General features: G+C 47.3%; 3 protein-coding genes across 3 annotated transcripts; 1 reads left to right on the top strand and 2 right to left on the bottom strand.

The window, feature by feature from the left end:
• Window positions 1-1,900: 1,900 nt before the first annotated feature.
• Window positions 1,901-2,791, bottom strand: LOC117040961 (14-3-3 protein gamma-like). Its single transcript, XM_033139116.1, has one exon. The coding sequence runs from the start codon at window positions 2,708-2,710 to the stop codon at window positions 1,967-1,969; it is 744 nt and encodes a 247-aa protein (XP_032995007.1). The 5' UTR covers window positions 2,711-2,791; the 3' UTR covers window positions 1,901-1,966.
• A 1,930-nt stretch (window positions 2,792-4,721) lies between these two features.
• On the top strand, window positions 4,722-9,243 carry DCXR (dicarbonyl and L-xylulose reductase). Its single transcript, XM_033139114.1, has 8 exons — window positions 4,722-4,833; window positions 4,924-5,021; window positions 5,788-5,942; window positions 6,411-6,453; window positions 6,801-6,900; window positions 7,101-7,165; window positions 7,684-7,801; window positions 8,404-9,243. The coding sequence occupies exons 1-8, from the start codon at window positions 4,785-4,787 to the stop codon at window positions 8,505-8,507; spliced, it is 732 nt and encodes a 243-aa protein (XP_032995005.1). The 5' UTR covers window positions 4,722-4,784; the 3' UTR covers window positions 8,508-9,243.
• Window positions 8,817-15,485, bottom strand: RAC3 (Rac family small GTPase 3). The gene is made up of 6 exons (XM_033139115.1): window positions 15,296-15,485; window positions 12,243-12,314; window positions 10,796-10,913; window positions 10,380-10,442; window positions 9,985-10,144; window positions 8,817-9,740 (listed from the first exon to the last, which is right to left on the bottom strand). Exons 1-6 carry the CDS (start codon window positions 15,328-15,330, stop codon window positions 9,610-9,612), a joined length of 579 nt encoding a protein of 192 aa, XP_032995006.1. The 5' UTR covers window positions 15,331-15,485; the 3' UTR covers window positions 8,817-9,609.
• Between the last annotated feature and the right edge of the window lie 136 nt (window positions 15,486-15,621).

The following is a 15,621-nucleotide window of genomic DNA, read 5'->3' as shown; positions in this document are numbered from 1 at the left end:
ATTGGATCTCACCTATGGAAATAATGCAAATTATTTTTATGCACATTTGCATACTTAATTCTGAATTTGGTTTCCTTGACACATAATTTCCCATTCTAGGCTATAGAGCAGGTGTTCTGTGGTGCTCTATGGATGCCCTCAACCAGTATGGCTAATGGGCAGGGATAGTGGAAGTTGTAGTCCAACCCCATCTAGAGGGCACCATGGTGGCTATCCCTGCTATAGAGTATACCTGCTTATTGCCTGTGCAGAGCACTGGCAAGAAGTGAAGTGCTTGGAGTGTTGAATTGTTTGTGCATGATTAGACTGCTGCAGCCTTTGCTGCTCTTTCTGAATGCAGGAGCATTCCCAGTGAAATTTCCCCCCCAGAAATATTTTATTGTAAACCACCCTGTGATCCTCTGAAGAAAGGTGGTATAGAAATTTAATAAATGATAATGATAAATAGCAATTTTTAGAAGTGTGTGTTTTTATTCTCAATCGTGAAAAACCTTGGAACAGCCAACTGCCTCTCTACACAGCACTGAAGGAGCACTGAACCCAGTATAGCTCAGTTGTTAGAGCATGAGACTCTTAATCTCAGGGTCATGGGTTTGAGACCCACGTTGGGCAAAAGATTGCAGGGGGTTGGATTAGATGACCCTTGTGGTCCTTTCCAACTCTATAATTCTAACAGCTTTTTATAAATACCACAGCTCTTAAAGTTTTAGTAGAGTAAAATGAGGAGTCAAGTCTGCAACTAGCTGTGATGTCTGATTGAGCGTCAGCAAAGGCTTGAAGATGGTTTTGAGGCACAGGAGAATAAACTCAAGCCATGCAGTGCATAAGGTGGTGTTGTCAGTATTCCAGACTTAATTGGGGCCTTAAGATCTTCTTTGTTCACATGCACTTCTTTGTCAATTTAGCCATGCTCAATTTGCTTATGTACGAGTTTTCGCTTTGAGCAAATGATGTTGGCACTTACTGGTTTAAGCAACTACCACATTTCTTTTCTAGAAAATGAATCTAAAAAATAAAGTGTTTCACTGACTCTCCTTTCATTCTGAGTTGCTGTACCATGTTTTTGAATGGTATTCAGGACCTTGTTAATATACTGGTACATGCATCCTCATAATGGGTCCCTGCTGAAAACATGCATTTAATACATTTTCCCTATCTAAAATGCAATATTCGAATAAACCTACATGCTGATTATCTGAGAGATTGTAAGCATTTCAAAACCTTTTAAATGTATGTCGTAAGAATTTAGAATGGTTCACATTCCAGTGCTTAATTTTAATGGGGGAAATGTATGTTTAGAAACAACCAGGGCCTCTTGCTGTGACTCAGTCACCCTGACAGTGTGATAACAGTATTAATCTAATGTCACAGGAATGGTTTTTTCGAACAGTTTGACAAAGGTGATTTAACTCTTAAGCTCTGCAAAAGTATTTTGCACAAAGTACTAAGTTACCATGGTTCCTTCCAGCATTAACTAAAGCTATAACACAGTGTTTACCCATCTCTCTGTGTTTGTTTACCCATCTCTGAACATTCTCCACAGTATATGTCTTAACACACTGAAAGATACCAGTCCGTTCTGCCAATTTCTTCTAGTTGTTGCCAGGAGTTTATCTGAAGCATGTATTTCATCCACTCTCAAGCAGGGAGTAGTAAATGGCACAGAGAAGAGGATCAGGGTGCGATGGCAAGATTTAATTTTTTTTTTTGTTAGTCCCTAGCATTACATAATATCCTGTAAGATTTTAACTTTTACAGCAGTACAGCCAAAGTGCATTAGGAATAGGCTATTATTTCTAGCAGGGACACCTGCATTTATATTAGTCATCTATGGAATGGGTCTGGTACCTGGCAAATGTAATACAAAGGCTAAGGGAGTCTGTATTGCTGCTGCTGCTGCTGCTCCTCATTGGATTCTATGGTTCATTTCACTGTGGTTAAAATGTCAATTTCAGGACTCTAGTTATTAGCCTTCAAGCTCTCCCCTGTTGCTCTCCTCCTGCTGTGGTTGGGTACCAGTCCACTGCACAATGTTGTCCCTCAGGTGCTGCATGATGACTGTGGATTCCTTGTAATACTCTAGGCTGAGAGTCTCCAGTCCAGCGATTGCCTTATCGAATGCAGCCTTGGCCAGTTTGGTTGCCTGCTGAGGGTTGTTGAGAACCTCATAATAAAGGATGGAGTAATTCAGAGCCACAGCCAATGCCAAAGGATGAGTAGGTTCCAAATGCCACTGACTGATTTCCTGAGCCTCCCCATAAACTTTCTGCGCTGATTTCACAAGCGTCTCCTTGACATCGGGCAGGGCCACCTCAGCTAAGAAGCGGTAGTTGTCCCCTTTCATCTTCAGGTAAAATGCCCGGCTTTCATAATCTGTGTCACTGCAGTGCTTCAGCAGTACGTGGTCTAAGAGGCCGAGGATCTCCCAACACTCTGCTTCCAGCTCCTTCTTTATGGTCTCGCGGTAAGCTTGTGCTTGTTCCTTCTGCTTTCCGACCCCTTGCTCCACTGAGTGCTTTAGCCGTCGCCAAGAAGAGCACCGCTCCTGTGCTAGGAGCTTGTAGGCCTCAGAAAGCAGGGTCTTCTCCTCGTGGGTTAGTGGATCTTTCCCTTCCATCACAAGCTGCCTCATGGCAGTGGCCATGTCCTTGTACCTGCCACATTGTTCTGCTAGCTGTGCTGCCTGCACCAGCTGCTTGCGGCTCAACATTGACAGGGAGAGGCCAGCAGTCGCAGACTGGCCTGAATGGGCCAGGGGGAGATTCTAGCTGTGTGGCAGGCAGCATGTGATGTCACAGGGACAGGAATGTTCTGGAATGTTCCGAAGCAGCCAATTTTATTTCCACAAAAAAGCTGGGTGGTAGATTAACAGGAGTCCTGCCGCCTTTAGAATAGGAAATTCTGTCAAGTGGCAGGCCCTCAAGTAGCACGTCATCTGTTGTGTTTGGAAATGTGGTGTGATGTTCCAACACAAGTGTTACGGAATCAAAACACAGACAATAATCAAAAAGTGTCACGGCACAATTGCGCGAAATGTGGGTTAGTAAAGATAATGCCAGCCTTGTTACTAAGGCCTCGAAAGTTACTGGAGCCCTTCTTACAAATAAAAAGTAGGCTGGTGAAGAATAGCAAGCTAGAAGCATAGCTGGCAGGCAAAGGAGAAACACTGTCACCAGTCTGCTGTGTTTGTGGAGGCTGCAGAGGTGGCTTCACTTCCTCCCAACCCAAGCTACCGTAATTTACACACTGACTATGGAGGACATTACTCCCCATCCTATAAGTATGGAAGCTGAGTCACTTGACAAAGGTGAAACAATGCTCTGTCCCTCTTCGCCTATGTGGAATTCCTGGTCACCAGTGGTGACCAAGGAGGGCTTTATCAGTTGCACCCACCCTGCTTACAGAATTTGTTTCTTAGTTATGGAGGCTCACCTGGGCCCTATACTGATGCATGGCAGTATAGATATTTAATGAAGGTAATACTTCTTTATTATTAAGTTTAAATTAAACAATATTGTATGTGTTATAGTGTGCACCCCCGATATGTTTTATGATATGGTGCTGCAGAATACTTTCTTCATATAATTAAATAAAAATATTCCCCTAGGCTTTTTAACCTGATTAGATATATTTCATTGCTGTTTGTTTATTTTACTGTTTTATTTATTTATTTGTGTGGACATGCATAAAGATAAAAACTGACTGCACACAGATTCAGAATCCAGCAAATATGATATCCAATAGCTTGTTTTCAGTCCTGTGATGGTGATCTGAGTTCACAGAGCAGGTCAGAGCTGAGAACTGTCTCCCCCCTTTTTTTAAGAGGGGGTGTCCAGTAACAATGGGATTATGGAAGTGTAAGAATGGACCATTAAAGTACCGGAGACAAGAGACGTTCACCTGAATTTTGCCAGTAAGAATCACCTATGATTGGTGTCCCTCACAGCCAGTTTAATATATTTGAGATCATTTGTGAAGACGGGTAAAAGCGCAAAAGGACCAGTGTGCAAATGAATGGAATACACCACACTCAGTTGAACTTGGCTTTTTCTTTCTTTCTTCTAGGCACTTGCTTGAGCCTTGAGGAGAGGCAATCTAGCAATTTGAGGATTAACAACACCCAGTGGGCAACACTAGAGGGCTGTCATAAACCGCTTTCCTTCTCAGCCCTCCCGACCTGCAATATGAGGTTGATAGTAATAATATTAAAAAATGAATTACATTGACAGGCACGTGTGACATCCTCTCCGGTCCCTCCTCACCCCGCCTGCAAAATGGGGGTAAAAACAAAACAAAACAAAACACCGTGGACAATATCTGTGCAGGGCAATTTTTAAGATGTTGCAAGAAAATGTTGCTAATTGAAAGAAAAAGAATGAGCGGGACTGGGGAGAAGGTCCCCATCCCTAGGAGGGTAAAAAGTCTTCGCATTCTCCTTTACCTCTTAAGGAACAGCAGCTACAAAATTCCCCAGGCTTAATAAGAAGCAGGGAAACATGGCGTCAGAAGTAACGGAGCAGACCCATCTTTAGACAAAGGAATGGCGAGTCTGCTACTGTTTACATCTGTGTGGGTGGAGTAAACCTGAGACTGGAGAAAAGGAGCCTCTTTTCCAAGCGGGAGGGAAGGGGCGGTTCCGAAGCGAGTTGTGATTGGCAGGGTCCGAGAGGGGCGGTCCCGGTCTTGCCCCGCCTCCTTCTTTGCAACCCCCCCCCCCCCCACGCTCTGATCTTCGCCCCGAGGCGGGGACTCCGGACTCCAGACTTTCTGCGCCACGGCGGGAGATGGAGGGCTTCTCGGGACGCCGGGCTCTGGTGACTGGGGCTGGCAAAGGTACCGGCCAGGGGCCTCCGGCCTGAAAGCAACGGCACCCGCGCACCCTCTTCGTCCATTTAAGAGGCATTTCCTTTCTCCTTTTTGCAGGGATTGGCCGGGCTGTGGCGGTGGCGCTGAGCCGTGCCGGGGCCCAGGTGGTCGCGCTGAGCCGGACCCAGGCGGATCTCGACCACCTGCAAAAGGAGGTAGTCCTTCTTCAATGCCTCTTGCAGAAAAGCTCGTGTAGGGTCGTCAAGCTTCTGAGAGGGCTCTTACAGGCTAGGGTTGCCCACACTCATGCTCCCACCTACCCAACAGCTGATCCCTGATCCTATATAGATAGCTGATCTTCATGGAGACCCGGTGCTGAGAAAAGCTTTACTTGCTGAATTTCTTATCCCTACTACCTACACTATTCAGGGTGTAGGAATTATCTGCCTGCACAGTTTTGCCTTCCATGCAATCCTTGGGATATTTTCACCTGTGGCACCATTTGTGTGATTATTAGTAATGCAGGGTACAAAATGCGAAATGCACCTTCAAGCTTGTGTAGATCTTACATAGAATTGTACGAGTTGGAAAGGACCACAAGGATCATCATTCTAAGCCAACCCCGGGAATGCAGGAATCATTCGCCCAACCTGGGGCTCGGACCCACAACACTGAGATTAAGAGTCTCATGCTCTCTGCCAACCGAGCTATCCCTCATCCAATATGTTACATTCTCATATGAGATGCAGACGATGTCCAACACACTTCTGTAAAAGTGCCCCTAATGATACAGAATTAATTTCAGGATGAAGATAGGATCTGACAACCCTAGTCTTGAACCATCAACCATATACATCTTCAGCCTATTCTGTGCATCTGTATGTTTGTTGGAAGAACAGGAACTAGGGCACCAGCAGACCCAGATTCTCTTCTGCCCCACTAGCTTAACCCTGGTCTCGTATCTGTTTTCTCTGTTCCTAGTGCCCTGACATCCAGACGCTATGCATAGACTTGGGCGATTGGGAGGCCACAGAGGCAGCACTGAGCGCAATGGGGGATATTGACCTGTTGGTGAATAATGCTGCTGTAGCACTGCTGCAACCATTCCTACAGGTGACTAAGGAGGCCTTTGACAGGTAATCCCAGACCCGGGGCTGCAGGCAAGTTCCCTTGTTGGTACCTGGTGGTTAGGGGAAGAGATGCCTAATTTCACATTGCAAGCTGTCATACAATTATGCACCTTGCAGATTCTCATTCTGAGCCCTGGAGGCTTTCTGCATCCTATCCTGAAAGACGTGTAATAAAACCTTTATCCTAGATTGATGTTTTCATTTCAATCTGCCCCAGTTTGCCAAATAAAAGAGCTGGCTCACAGAGGCACCAACCACAACTCTTCCTGTCGCTGGAGAGAGGGACGGAGAGGCTTATTTTATTTTATCTGCTTGGTTATTGTCAAGGCAGATCCGTTGCTAAAATAGGGGGGGGGGTTGCTCTGTTTGCAGGTTACAAGTGTTTTCCCTGCATACTTTGGTCGCTAGCAGTCACCTCAAGCCATTGCTGTCTGCTTTGCTTTGCATACTTAATCTGACTTTGGTTTTATGTAGGTCTTTCAATGTCAACCTTCGGGCCGCACTGCATGTCTCCCAGGTGAGAAGTCTGCGCGGTGTTGGGAGGGCAATGCTCACTTCTGAGCAGCCAAGCAAAAGGCTCAGAGGGTGGGCTAATATTCTGGCCTCCCATAAAAATTCTATGCATCTTTACTCTGAAATAAACACTCACAAATAAACAATGGGATTTACTCCCCAAGTATGTGCATAGGACCACAGCCTTAAGGTGGTAAACATGTAGAGCTTTGACCATGCTGCCGCATGCTCATTCAGGGCTGAGGTACATTAGAACTTCTCCATGTAACTGCTCCTCTGTCATTGAAGGCTTGTCTTTAGTTTCGATGGTGATAGTGCACATTAAACTTTATCGGGTGCCGTGCGTTTCAGATTGTTGCTCGGAAACTGATCGCCAGGGGAGCGCCGGGTGCAATTGTGAATGTCTCGAGCCAGGCATCCCATCGGGCTCTGTCCGATCACACGGTTTACTGTGAGTAAAACTACAAGGTTTTTGCTGCTGTCCTTCCTGCTAAACACAGGTGGAATCTGCAAGCAGTGATTGCAGTGATGACGTTGCCTCAAGCCACGCTTGTTCAAGCTGGCCGTGGATGAGAGCGTGAAGGGCGGGATTGGGGTGTGGGGATGAGTAGCCGGCAACCCAGTACACTAAATTCTCTTGTTGTGTTGAAGGTTCCACTAAGAGTGCCTTGGATATGCTGACAAAGACAATGGCTCTGGAGCTGGGTCCCCACAGGGTAAGAACTGAACCCTGATGAATTATTATAAAAATGTGAACATCTGGAGTGGAAGGGGCCATGAGAACTATAGTGCAGTCAGAGCAGAGTAAACAGAGACTAATAATGGTTGAATCAGGATATATGCCTATGGCAGTGTTGAGGAACCTGTGCCCCCCCCCCCCCAAAATGTTGTCAGACTATAATTTCCATCAGTCTCAGTCAACATGGCCACATGGTCAGGGATGATGGAAGTTGTAGTCCAAGAACATCTGGGAGGGCCACTTGGTTCACCATCCCTGATGTAGGCCAAAGAGGAAAACTCAGCTGGATCCTGCCCTGGAGGTAATCAGGTTGAATAAGAGTCACGTATATTCCTACATGCCAGTTGGAACAGAATCTCTGTCTCTGGAGCCTGTTTATGAACAAGAATGGTTATAAAAGAGGGGGAAGATCTGAAAGCCCCAGCAGGTGTCCTGCTGGCATGTATGGGCTAAACTTGCATTCATTATCTGCTTTCCTGTCCTTGCTTTTTCAAGATTCGGGTGAACAGTGTGAACCCCACGGTTGTCATGACGGACATGGGCCGCCTCAACTGGACTGATCCCCAGAAAGCTGGACCTATGATTAGCCGCATCCCACTGGGGAAATTTGCAGGTAACCTGAAGCATCAGTTTCTCACGAGGAGCACAAGTGGGGGCCTCTGTAGCTTTGGAAACCTAGTAGAAAAGAGAAGAGCATGGCAGCCTCCTCTGAGTAACACAGAACAGTTGAGATTGCCTCTGGTTTCCCCCCCCCCAAAAAAAAAATACCCTGCTTCCACTGGGCTAAAGGGATTGTGTCTCAAAATGAAGGAGGATTGCTTACCATTTAAGATCATGGCAAATGGGCAAAACTGCTATTTCCCCTTTTCCTGATAGATATGTAGCTAGCATATGCAGTAGTCAGGAGAGTGCAGTTCTCACACAGAGGCTATACTACCCCTGTCCTGTATGGATTTGCTTGAAAAGCACACCAACCGTTGAAAACTGCCTTGGGAGAAATCACATGCAGGAGTCCTATCACATGTATAACTGGTTGACAGACTCCAGCTAGTATCTGCCAGAGAGAACAATCTTGGGGTGGGGCTACAGCACATGTGGAAGTGCAAGGATGGGGAATATCTTGTTTGGAGTGTGGGGCATTTCATCCACCTCTGAAAGCCCAAGGGGATTCCGTGGACTTGACTGCCTACAGCTGCCTCTGGTCTATCATTACAGAGGTAGACGATGTGGTGAACAGCATCCTCTTCCTGCTGAGCAACCAAAGCAACATGACGACAGGTGCCATGCTGCCAGTTGACGGGGGATTCCTTGCCTGCTAAAATACAGCGTTTGCTTCCGTCTTCCCTGTGTGATTTTTTTTCCTACTGAGTCATCCGGAACAGACTGGGACGTGGAATGAAATTCTGTGGAACATGGATGGGGAACTTGCCACAACTCCAGATCTTCATGGGCCCCACCTCCCATCAGCCCAGCCAATAACCAGGGATGACGGAAGTTGTGGCCACAGGTTGTCCATCTCTGTGGCAGAGAGAGAGACCAAGTGGGAGCTTCCATTAGCGGATGCATGCGGAAAGTGAGGGCTGTAGGATGCTTGCTTCTGCCGCTGACCCTGAACAAATCACACTTCCTTACTTATGGAGAAATGTTTATTGTATAAAATAAGAGGTGTTCAGCTCATCACTCTACACGATGATTAAAAACTGGACCCGTCTCCATCCCAACCCCTCCAAAGCTCTCCCTGCTCCATCCCCCAGTCCATCCCACCTGACAAAAGGAAGGGGTTGGCCATAACCCTTTCCACCTGCATCATCTTTAATCTTACAGAAAGGTTCCTGCCATCTGGCCCTGTCCTGCTCAGGCTGGACAAGGTAAAGAGGCCTTCCTCCGACTCTCCATCTTTGGGAGAGCTGATGGTCTGTAAAACCAGCTGAGGAGCAGCACACAGGCTGATATCCTGAAAGGCAAAGGCAGCTTGGGATGGCACAGAGCTGCACTGATCATTTAGCTTTGCTAGTGTTTCGTGCAAATAAAGCACTATAAAGGCTACTTCTTCAACCTGTGTCCCATTTGTCTTTCCCTGCCCCAGCTGGGATTTGTTACCTGCTCCTGCCACAATGCTCTAGCACCAATAGAAGTAGTAATAAAGGGCTGGTCTTTCCATTCACGCATTACCCCCCCTGGCATGGAGACATGGGGAGCATGCACTTCCCACCCTGGGGGTGGGACAGCATTGAGCTCCTCCTCCTCCCATGCGGCCCTTTTACATCGACACAGACGTTAAATCAAAGAGACATTTAAAAAACACTGACTTCGTACATGATGAAGGGCCCCGCCTCTCCCATTGCGGGAACACCCAGCGAACGCTTCCTCCTGGCACATAACAAGGAGGAGACACCCAAAACATGCTGAACTCAGATGCCCTTAGAACACGGTGCACTTCTTTCCAGGCTTCTTCACGGGGGGAGGACAGAGCACAGCACGGATGGCTTCATCAAAGACAGTCTTGAGGCCACGCTGTGTAAGGGCAGAACACTCTAGGTACTTGACTGAACCTGGAGGAATTCAGGAGACAACATGACTTAGGGAGAGTTGTAATTTCTCTGCTTCCCCCTCAGATCCTTAAACCTTGATTATAAAATTCCATTTAGGGTGGTGGTGGGGAAGCAAGGTTCTAGTGCACATGATAAGACAAAAAGATCGAAAACCACAGAAGCGAATACTTCCAACCGGTTGGGAGAATGCTGTGTCCCCCTCAGTTCACCATTGCTTCCTGTAGCCCCTGTTTCCAAGACTCACCAATTTCCCTGGCCATAGCTAGACCTTGAGGGTAGGTAATGGGAGCCAGCTTCTTGTCACGCAGCCTCTCAATGGTGTCTTTGTCATCCCTCAGATCCAGCTTGGTGCCCACCAAAATGATTGGTGTGTTGGGGCAGTGATGTCGAACTTCTGGGTACCACTGAAAATGAGAAGCAAGGGAGTGAATCTCCTTGACTGCAGAAGTTACTGTGCTCTAGAAGCAAAATGGTACCTAAGGATAGGTGGCCCTGCCTGGGAGAGGTCTTTAGGAAAATATCCTGATTCTACTTAAAATCCTGTCCTTGAGACACCCTCTGCCAATCTGTGGCTAGGCTGCTACGAACAGGCCTGCCCCTTGGTAGTCACTTACACATTCTTAAGAGAAAGCCTCTTACCTTGGCTCGGACGTTTTCAAAAGAAGCTGGGCTCACCAGTGAGAAGCAGATCAGGAAAACATCCTGCAAGGATACAAGCAGGATAGATGACAAGGGTGGGATGTGACTTCTGAAGAAACAACAGGAGTAGCAACTGCATCTCATGCATCTGCAAGCTCTTTGTGTCCCTCTCAATTTAGTCCCCGCCCCAAAATACCAGATTTCACAAAAGGGATGTGTAATATTGGCTTAATTTTTTATTGAACTGACTGAAGATTTCCCTCATGGTCATGTAATTCAAACTTGTTTGTTGCAGAAAGAACATGGAATGCATTTGTGCATAGTCCACAAGAGTACTGCCTAGTACATGGAGGGGCCTTTCTCTAAAAGGGGATCTAATCCGACTTGGCTTGTAGAGAAGCAGCCTCATCACTTACTGTCTGTGGGTAGGAAAGAGGCCGTAGCCTGTCATAGTCTTCTTGTCCTGCTGTATCCCACAGGCCCAGGTTTACTGGCTTCCCATCTACCATGACGTTGGCAGAATAATTATCAAACCTGGAGGGGGAAATGTTCCATCAGCAACAGAGAATCACACTCTATTCCAGCATCACAGGTCACACCCTCAGTATCACAGTGCGATCCTATACATATCTACTCCCACTGAGCAATTTAGATTACTCCTAAGTAGGTGGGTTTCAGATTGCAACCTTCATTCCATGCTAGATTAATTGTGCTGGAATACTTCCCACTAACGACTTCTCTCTTCTAAAGCAGTAACTATTCACTACACATTTCAGGGCATCGCCTCAATCGCATAGCTTTGTTTATTTCTTCCTCCACCACACTTAAATCACATTTGTCGTCTAACCTAATGGTGAATGAAAAGTAGTAGCAGAGTCTCTTCTTCTACCTCCCTACCCCTTGCTGTGTTTATTAAAAATATTATTTTCCTCCCATAACGTTTGTTCTTTTTGTTTTTATGTAGTGAAGTAATGTTAAACCCCATTCATTTAAAAAGCCCTCAGGAGAAACAGGCACAGATAATGAGAGGCATTTAAGAGGGGCGATTAACATCAACAGGCCCACTGTGGAAGCTATCTTAGGACAACCTGCAAGCAGGACACTTTTCAATGATGTCAGAAGGGCCATTTGCTGAATGGGACTTACTTGTGAGGAAATAGGAAAAGACCACAGCCATAGTGGTGGGCATTGCAGGATAATATATTAAGTGATCTGTTAAACTTCCCTTTTAATTCTGCTTCCAGTTGAGAGCAGAAAAGCAATGCCTCAGGACTGTTAAAGTGTGCTAGAGCAGAAGTAACCTGAGTTAATCTGTATATTACATTTCAGTAAGTTACTCAACAGACAACCTGTACAGAGGTGGAAAATAAGTTTAACGCCAACCCTTTCTCTGTTACTTTCCAAGCGAAAGAATGGTAGAAGCATGTAAATTATATTACTCTAGTGAACCATTTCCCATAGTGCTTTTATTCTTAAACACAATCCTTGAGGGATACTATAGCCACCACAACCAGGGCTATTTTACCCAACAAAATTCCACATAAGAAAAGCAGGCATATAGATCATCTGTGATTTTTTTTTTTGCTATGTTTGGACACACACTGGAAAGCAACGGCTAATTACAGCTTCCCTGCAGATGTGCCTACAGCAAAATACTTATTTTTATTTTTAAAGTCGTTTGTGCTTAACTTTATCCGGTTTACTAGACTATTGCTCAATTTGTCCCACTTCAAGTGTCCCTAGGAGTCCCAGTACTTTCAATACCCAGAGTATCAGCATCCCACTGTGGGACTTCTACAAAATGCCTTATTATCTTCGCATGCATATTATCCCACAACTATGTAGCAGAACCTCTATACTCACACGGTGGGGATGTATTCTCCGGGGAAGGCATTTGTCGTGTAGCTGATCAACAGACAGGTCTTCCCCACAGCCCTGAAGAAACGAAAGCAAGAGCCGTACAGCATAGACAACAACAGGATGGCATGGAGTGGGGCTGAGAGGGGGGGAATGGGGTGCCCTTCCCCAATTATCAGCCACTGGATCAGATTTTGATTTTTGTATACGTGATCTATCCTTAACACACCCAAACTTCTCCCTTCAGTGACACTGTTCTATGGGGCAGGAAACACACCTTATATAGCAGGGGTATCCAATGTACTACATTCATCAGCCCCAGCCAGCTTGGCCATGATCAGGATAATTGGAGTTGTAGTCCGGCAACAACTGGAAGGCTACCCTTGCCTTATAGTGAGATTCTTCACACACTACTAATCTGGGCTCACAATAACCTAAAAAAACACCTCATTGTTGAGACTAACAGGGTGCAATTGGGTTAAAAAGTGAAAACACAATTAATAGCCAAGGGTTTTAAGTTCCAACAAGAAAAACTGTTCAACGATCCTGGATGTACTCTTGGTTTTTGCATACCAAGGATCTCTCGATGGCCCAGCCAGCAAGCACAAAAGCCAAAGGGACAAATTTTCACTCATATGATCACAGAAAAATATGGCCTTCGGGGGTAGACAGCAGCAGCATGAGGATACATGTAAAAACCATTTGGTAGGAAACAAATGTACTGCTCTCTACTGTTCTTTCTGTGCAACACACATTTTTTTAAAAAAAGATGCTTGTGATATAATGTCCGTGGACTGATTCTGTTAAGATCAGCACCAGAATTGTCTAATGGCAAGCCAGTGCATAGGGAGAGATCACATACCTTGTACCCAGTCACAGCATTTCCTTCTCATGTGCTGGAAATTTCATTTGCATGCTCGCACCTCTGATTCCTAGACATTTCCCCATCTCACTAGGTATGGCCTAAAGCAGGCAGTGCTTTCCCCCCCCAGGGGGTACTTGAGGGTATGCAGTACCGGTACCCCTCTTTTTTGTTGTTGTTAAAAAGTGTGGCACTTACTGTAACAACTTCATGCTGAAAACTAGCACCTATTTTTCGGGAGGGACGGACACTGAAAGCATGAATTGCCAACATCTGTAAACGGGGAGATTATTTTAACTTTTCTTTGAGTAAAAGGTCTGAACAGGTTGGGTGAGAGGTGCAGTTTGACCATGTTAGAATTATGCACTGTAACATTTTAATTTATCTTTGTAAGCATGCAGGGAGATGGTCTTCTATCAGTGGAGCAATGAGGCACATAGATGGGGATACCCCAAATCAATGGTAGCAGGGAAGATGGACCACCCAATGCTTCGCAGTGATTGACATCCCTGAACTAAATAATACTAAGAACCCACTGTAAGCTAGGTCAGTGCTATTGGAAGGGGAAGCCAGGGAACCTGAAGCTGAAAGATTGGGGTGGTGGGAGGTTGATTTGCTAGGGCAACAATGAGGTGGGGAGGGAAGAAAGAGAGTCAGAAGAGGGCAGACACATGCCACAAAAAACCTGACCATGTTTGAACCAGATCCTCTGTGCTGAAGGGCCAGCCACAGAGTTCAGAGTTAAAGTGATGTCTGAACTAGGGGTTCCCGACTTCACACTGCCATTTATCACATCTGTTTTGCACCCTTCTTCTAAGGAGCTAAGGGAACATACCTGATATCACCTCCTCTTGCTCATCCCTATGGGTTAGGATAGGCTGAGACTCTGTAATTTGCCCAACCTCCCCAACAGAGCGGGGCTTTGAACCCAGGCTTCCCTGAACCATGGCTGACATGCCTTCTACAGCACACTACATACTGAAGCCCTGGCACCAGGACAGTTCCCTGAATCCATCTACCAACATAGTTATTTGGGCACAATACTGTTTTCCTTTGCTGGCCCGAACCATTTGAGGTGGCTGGTAACCATCCTTGGGATTCATCCTGCACCAGTGCTTATTGCTGTCAGCTTGCCAAGCTATGTTCACAACATCCTCCTGGCTGGTGGCACTTAAACCTGCAAGCTGGGGAATCACAGCATTTGAAACAGCCATGGCTCTGTCTGTGCGTGTGCGTGAGAGAATGGCACTCGATCAAGACTGGGCATTTGCCCATCTCTGCCAATCTGCAGGGCGGTCATATAATCTTAGGATTCAAAGAAGGAAACACATCTTATCTCAGCCCGCCTAGCGGAATCGGTATCAGATCCCTATCACAATAAAAGCAGCCGCCCCGCTCCTCGATCCAGCTTGTGTGTATGTGCGCGGGAGAGGCGAGGAGGCGTTGTGCGAAAGGGAAGGCGAAGGGCTTTCATATAAAGGCTCCCACCAAACCACATGGCGATACTAAGTGCGGAAACCCGAACAGAGGGGCAGATAATAAGCATGGCGTGAGTGGAAGCCCTCCCTGGAGACCACAGGAGCAAACTCCTAGGGGCCGAGGTCCCTTCGCCCCCGCCCCCATAAAATATTTGATGGGGCTCCCCCCCCCCAAGTTGACGAGTATTGCCATTCAAATGGTATGCGTGCGCCTTGTCTTGTGATTGAATACGTGGGGTGGGGCTTACCTGCCCCCCAATATTTTATTCAAGTTGGCACCCCTGCTGGAGACTGCAGCAGAAAGGGGGGTCGGGCAGCACAGAAGAATGAGAGGAGAGGGGCGGCGAGTAAGCTAAGATCAGGGGCAAAGGCTAGCAAGGCAATGAGAGGGGTGGGTTTCGTAGGGCAACAATAGGTGCGTGTGTAAGGGGGGGCACAGGCATAGGAAAGCAGGCGCCTCCCCAAGAGGCAGCTTGATGGGCGTGTGTGTGCTCAGGTCCCCTATGCTGGTGGAAACCCACCCCCCTCTTCCCCCAGACGCCCCCCTCCCTCCCAGTGCACCATCCTCTTTCCCTCCGTGAGGCGTCGGCGTTCATTCTCTCCCCGCTAGCCCAGAGCCCCACCCTTGCCTGGCGGCACATGGTCCCCTGCCGCCTGGGCCGAGCGCCAGCCTCGCCCATCCGCGCCCCCCGACGGCGATCCCTTCCGGCGGCGCTCACCCGTCTCCCACGACCACACACTTGATGGCCTGCATCTAGCCCCGGCAGCGAGACGGGCTGCGATGGCGGCGGCGGCGGGCGCCGGGCTCCGTGTGCCTCGTCTTCTTTGGCGATGGATGCCGCCCGCAGCCGCAGTGAACGAGAGAGAGGGAGGGAGGGAGGGAGAGAGGGAGGGAGGAGAGGGAGCGAGCCAGAGAGAGAGAGAGAAAGAGAGAGAGAGACCCGGGCGGGGCCAGGGGAGGAGGAGGCAGCGTGGGTCCTGGGAGTCCTGTGGCCCCTCCCTGCCACCCCTGGACTCGCGTCGGTGGAGCCGTGTGGAAGGAAGC

Source organism: Lacerta agilis, chromosome 2 (assembly GCF_009819535.1).
Source record: "Lacerta agilis isolate rLacAgi1 chromosome 2, rLacAgi1.pri, whole genome shotgun sequence".
NCBI lineage: Eukaryota > Metazoa > Chordata > Lepidosauria > Squamata > Lacertidae > Lacerta > Lacerta agilis.
The sequence above is the reverse complement of the archived record's forward strand: the minus strand, read 5'-3'. Positions and strand labels throughout refer to the sequence as shown.

What these genes read in the sequence shown, in the direction of transcription:
- RAC3 (XM_033139115.1), bottom strand. Translation starts at nt 15,330, where the DNA reads ATGCAGGCCATCAAGTGTGTGGTCGTGGGAGACGG. An exon ending in GGAGAATACATCCCCACCGT is followed by an intron (nt 10,914 to 12,242) that starts GTGAGTATAGAG and finishes TTCCCCCTCCAG; the next exon opens with GTTTGATAATTATTCTGCCA. An exon ending in CTCTTTCCTACCCACAGACA is followed by an intron (nt 10,443 to 10,795) that starts GTAAGTGATGAG and finishes GTATCCTTGCAG; the next exon opens with GATGTTTTCCTGATCTGCTT.
- LOC117040961 (XM_033139116.1), bottom strand. Translation starts at nt 2,710, where the DNA reads ATGTTGAGCCGCAAGCAGCTGGTGCAGGCAGCACAGCTAGCAGAACAA.
- DCXR (XM_033139114.1), top strand. Translation starts at nt 4,785, where the DNA reads ATGGAGGGCTTCTCGGGACGCCGGGCTCTGGTGACTGGGGCTGGCAAA. An exon ending in ACTAAGGAGGCCTTTGACAG is followed by an intron (nt 5,943 to 6,410) that starts GTAATCCCAGAC and finishes GGTTTTATGTAG; the next exon opens with GTCTTTCAATGTCAACCTTC. An exon ending in CCCACTGGGGAAATTTGCAG is followed by an intron (nt 7,802 to 8,403) that starts GTAACCTGAAGC and finishes CTATCATTACAG; the next exon opens with AGGTAGACGATGTGGTGAAC.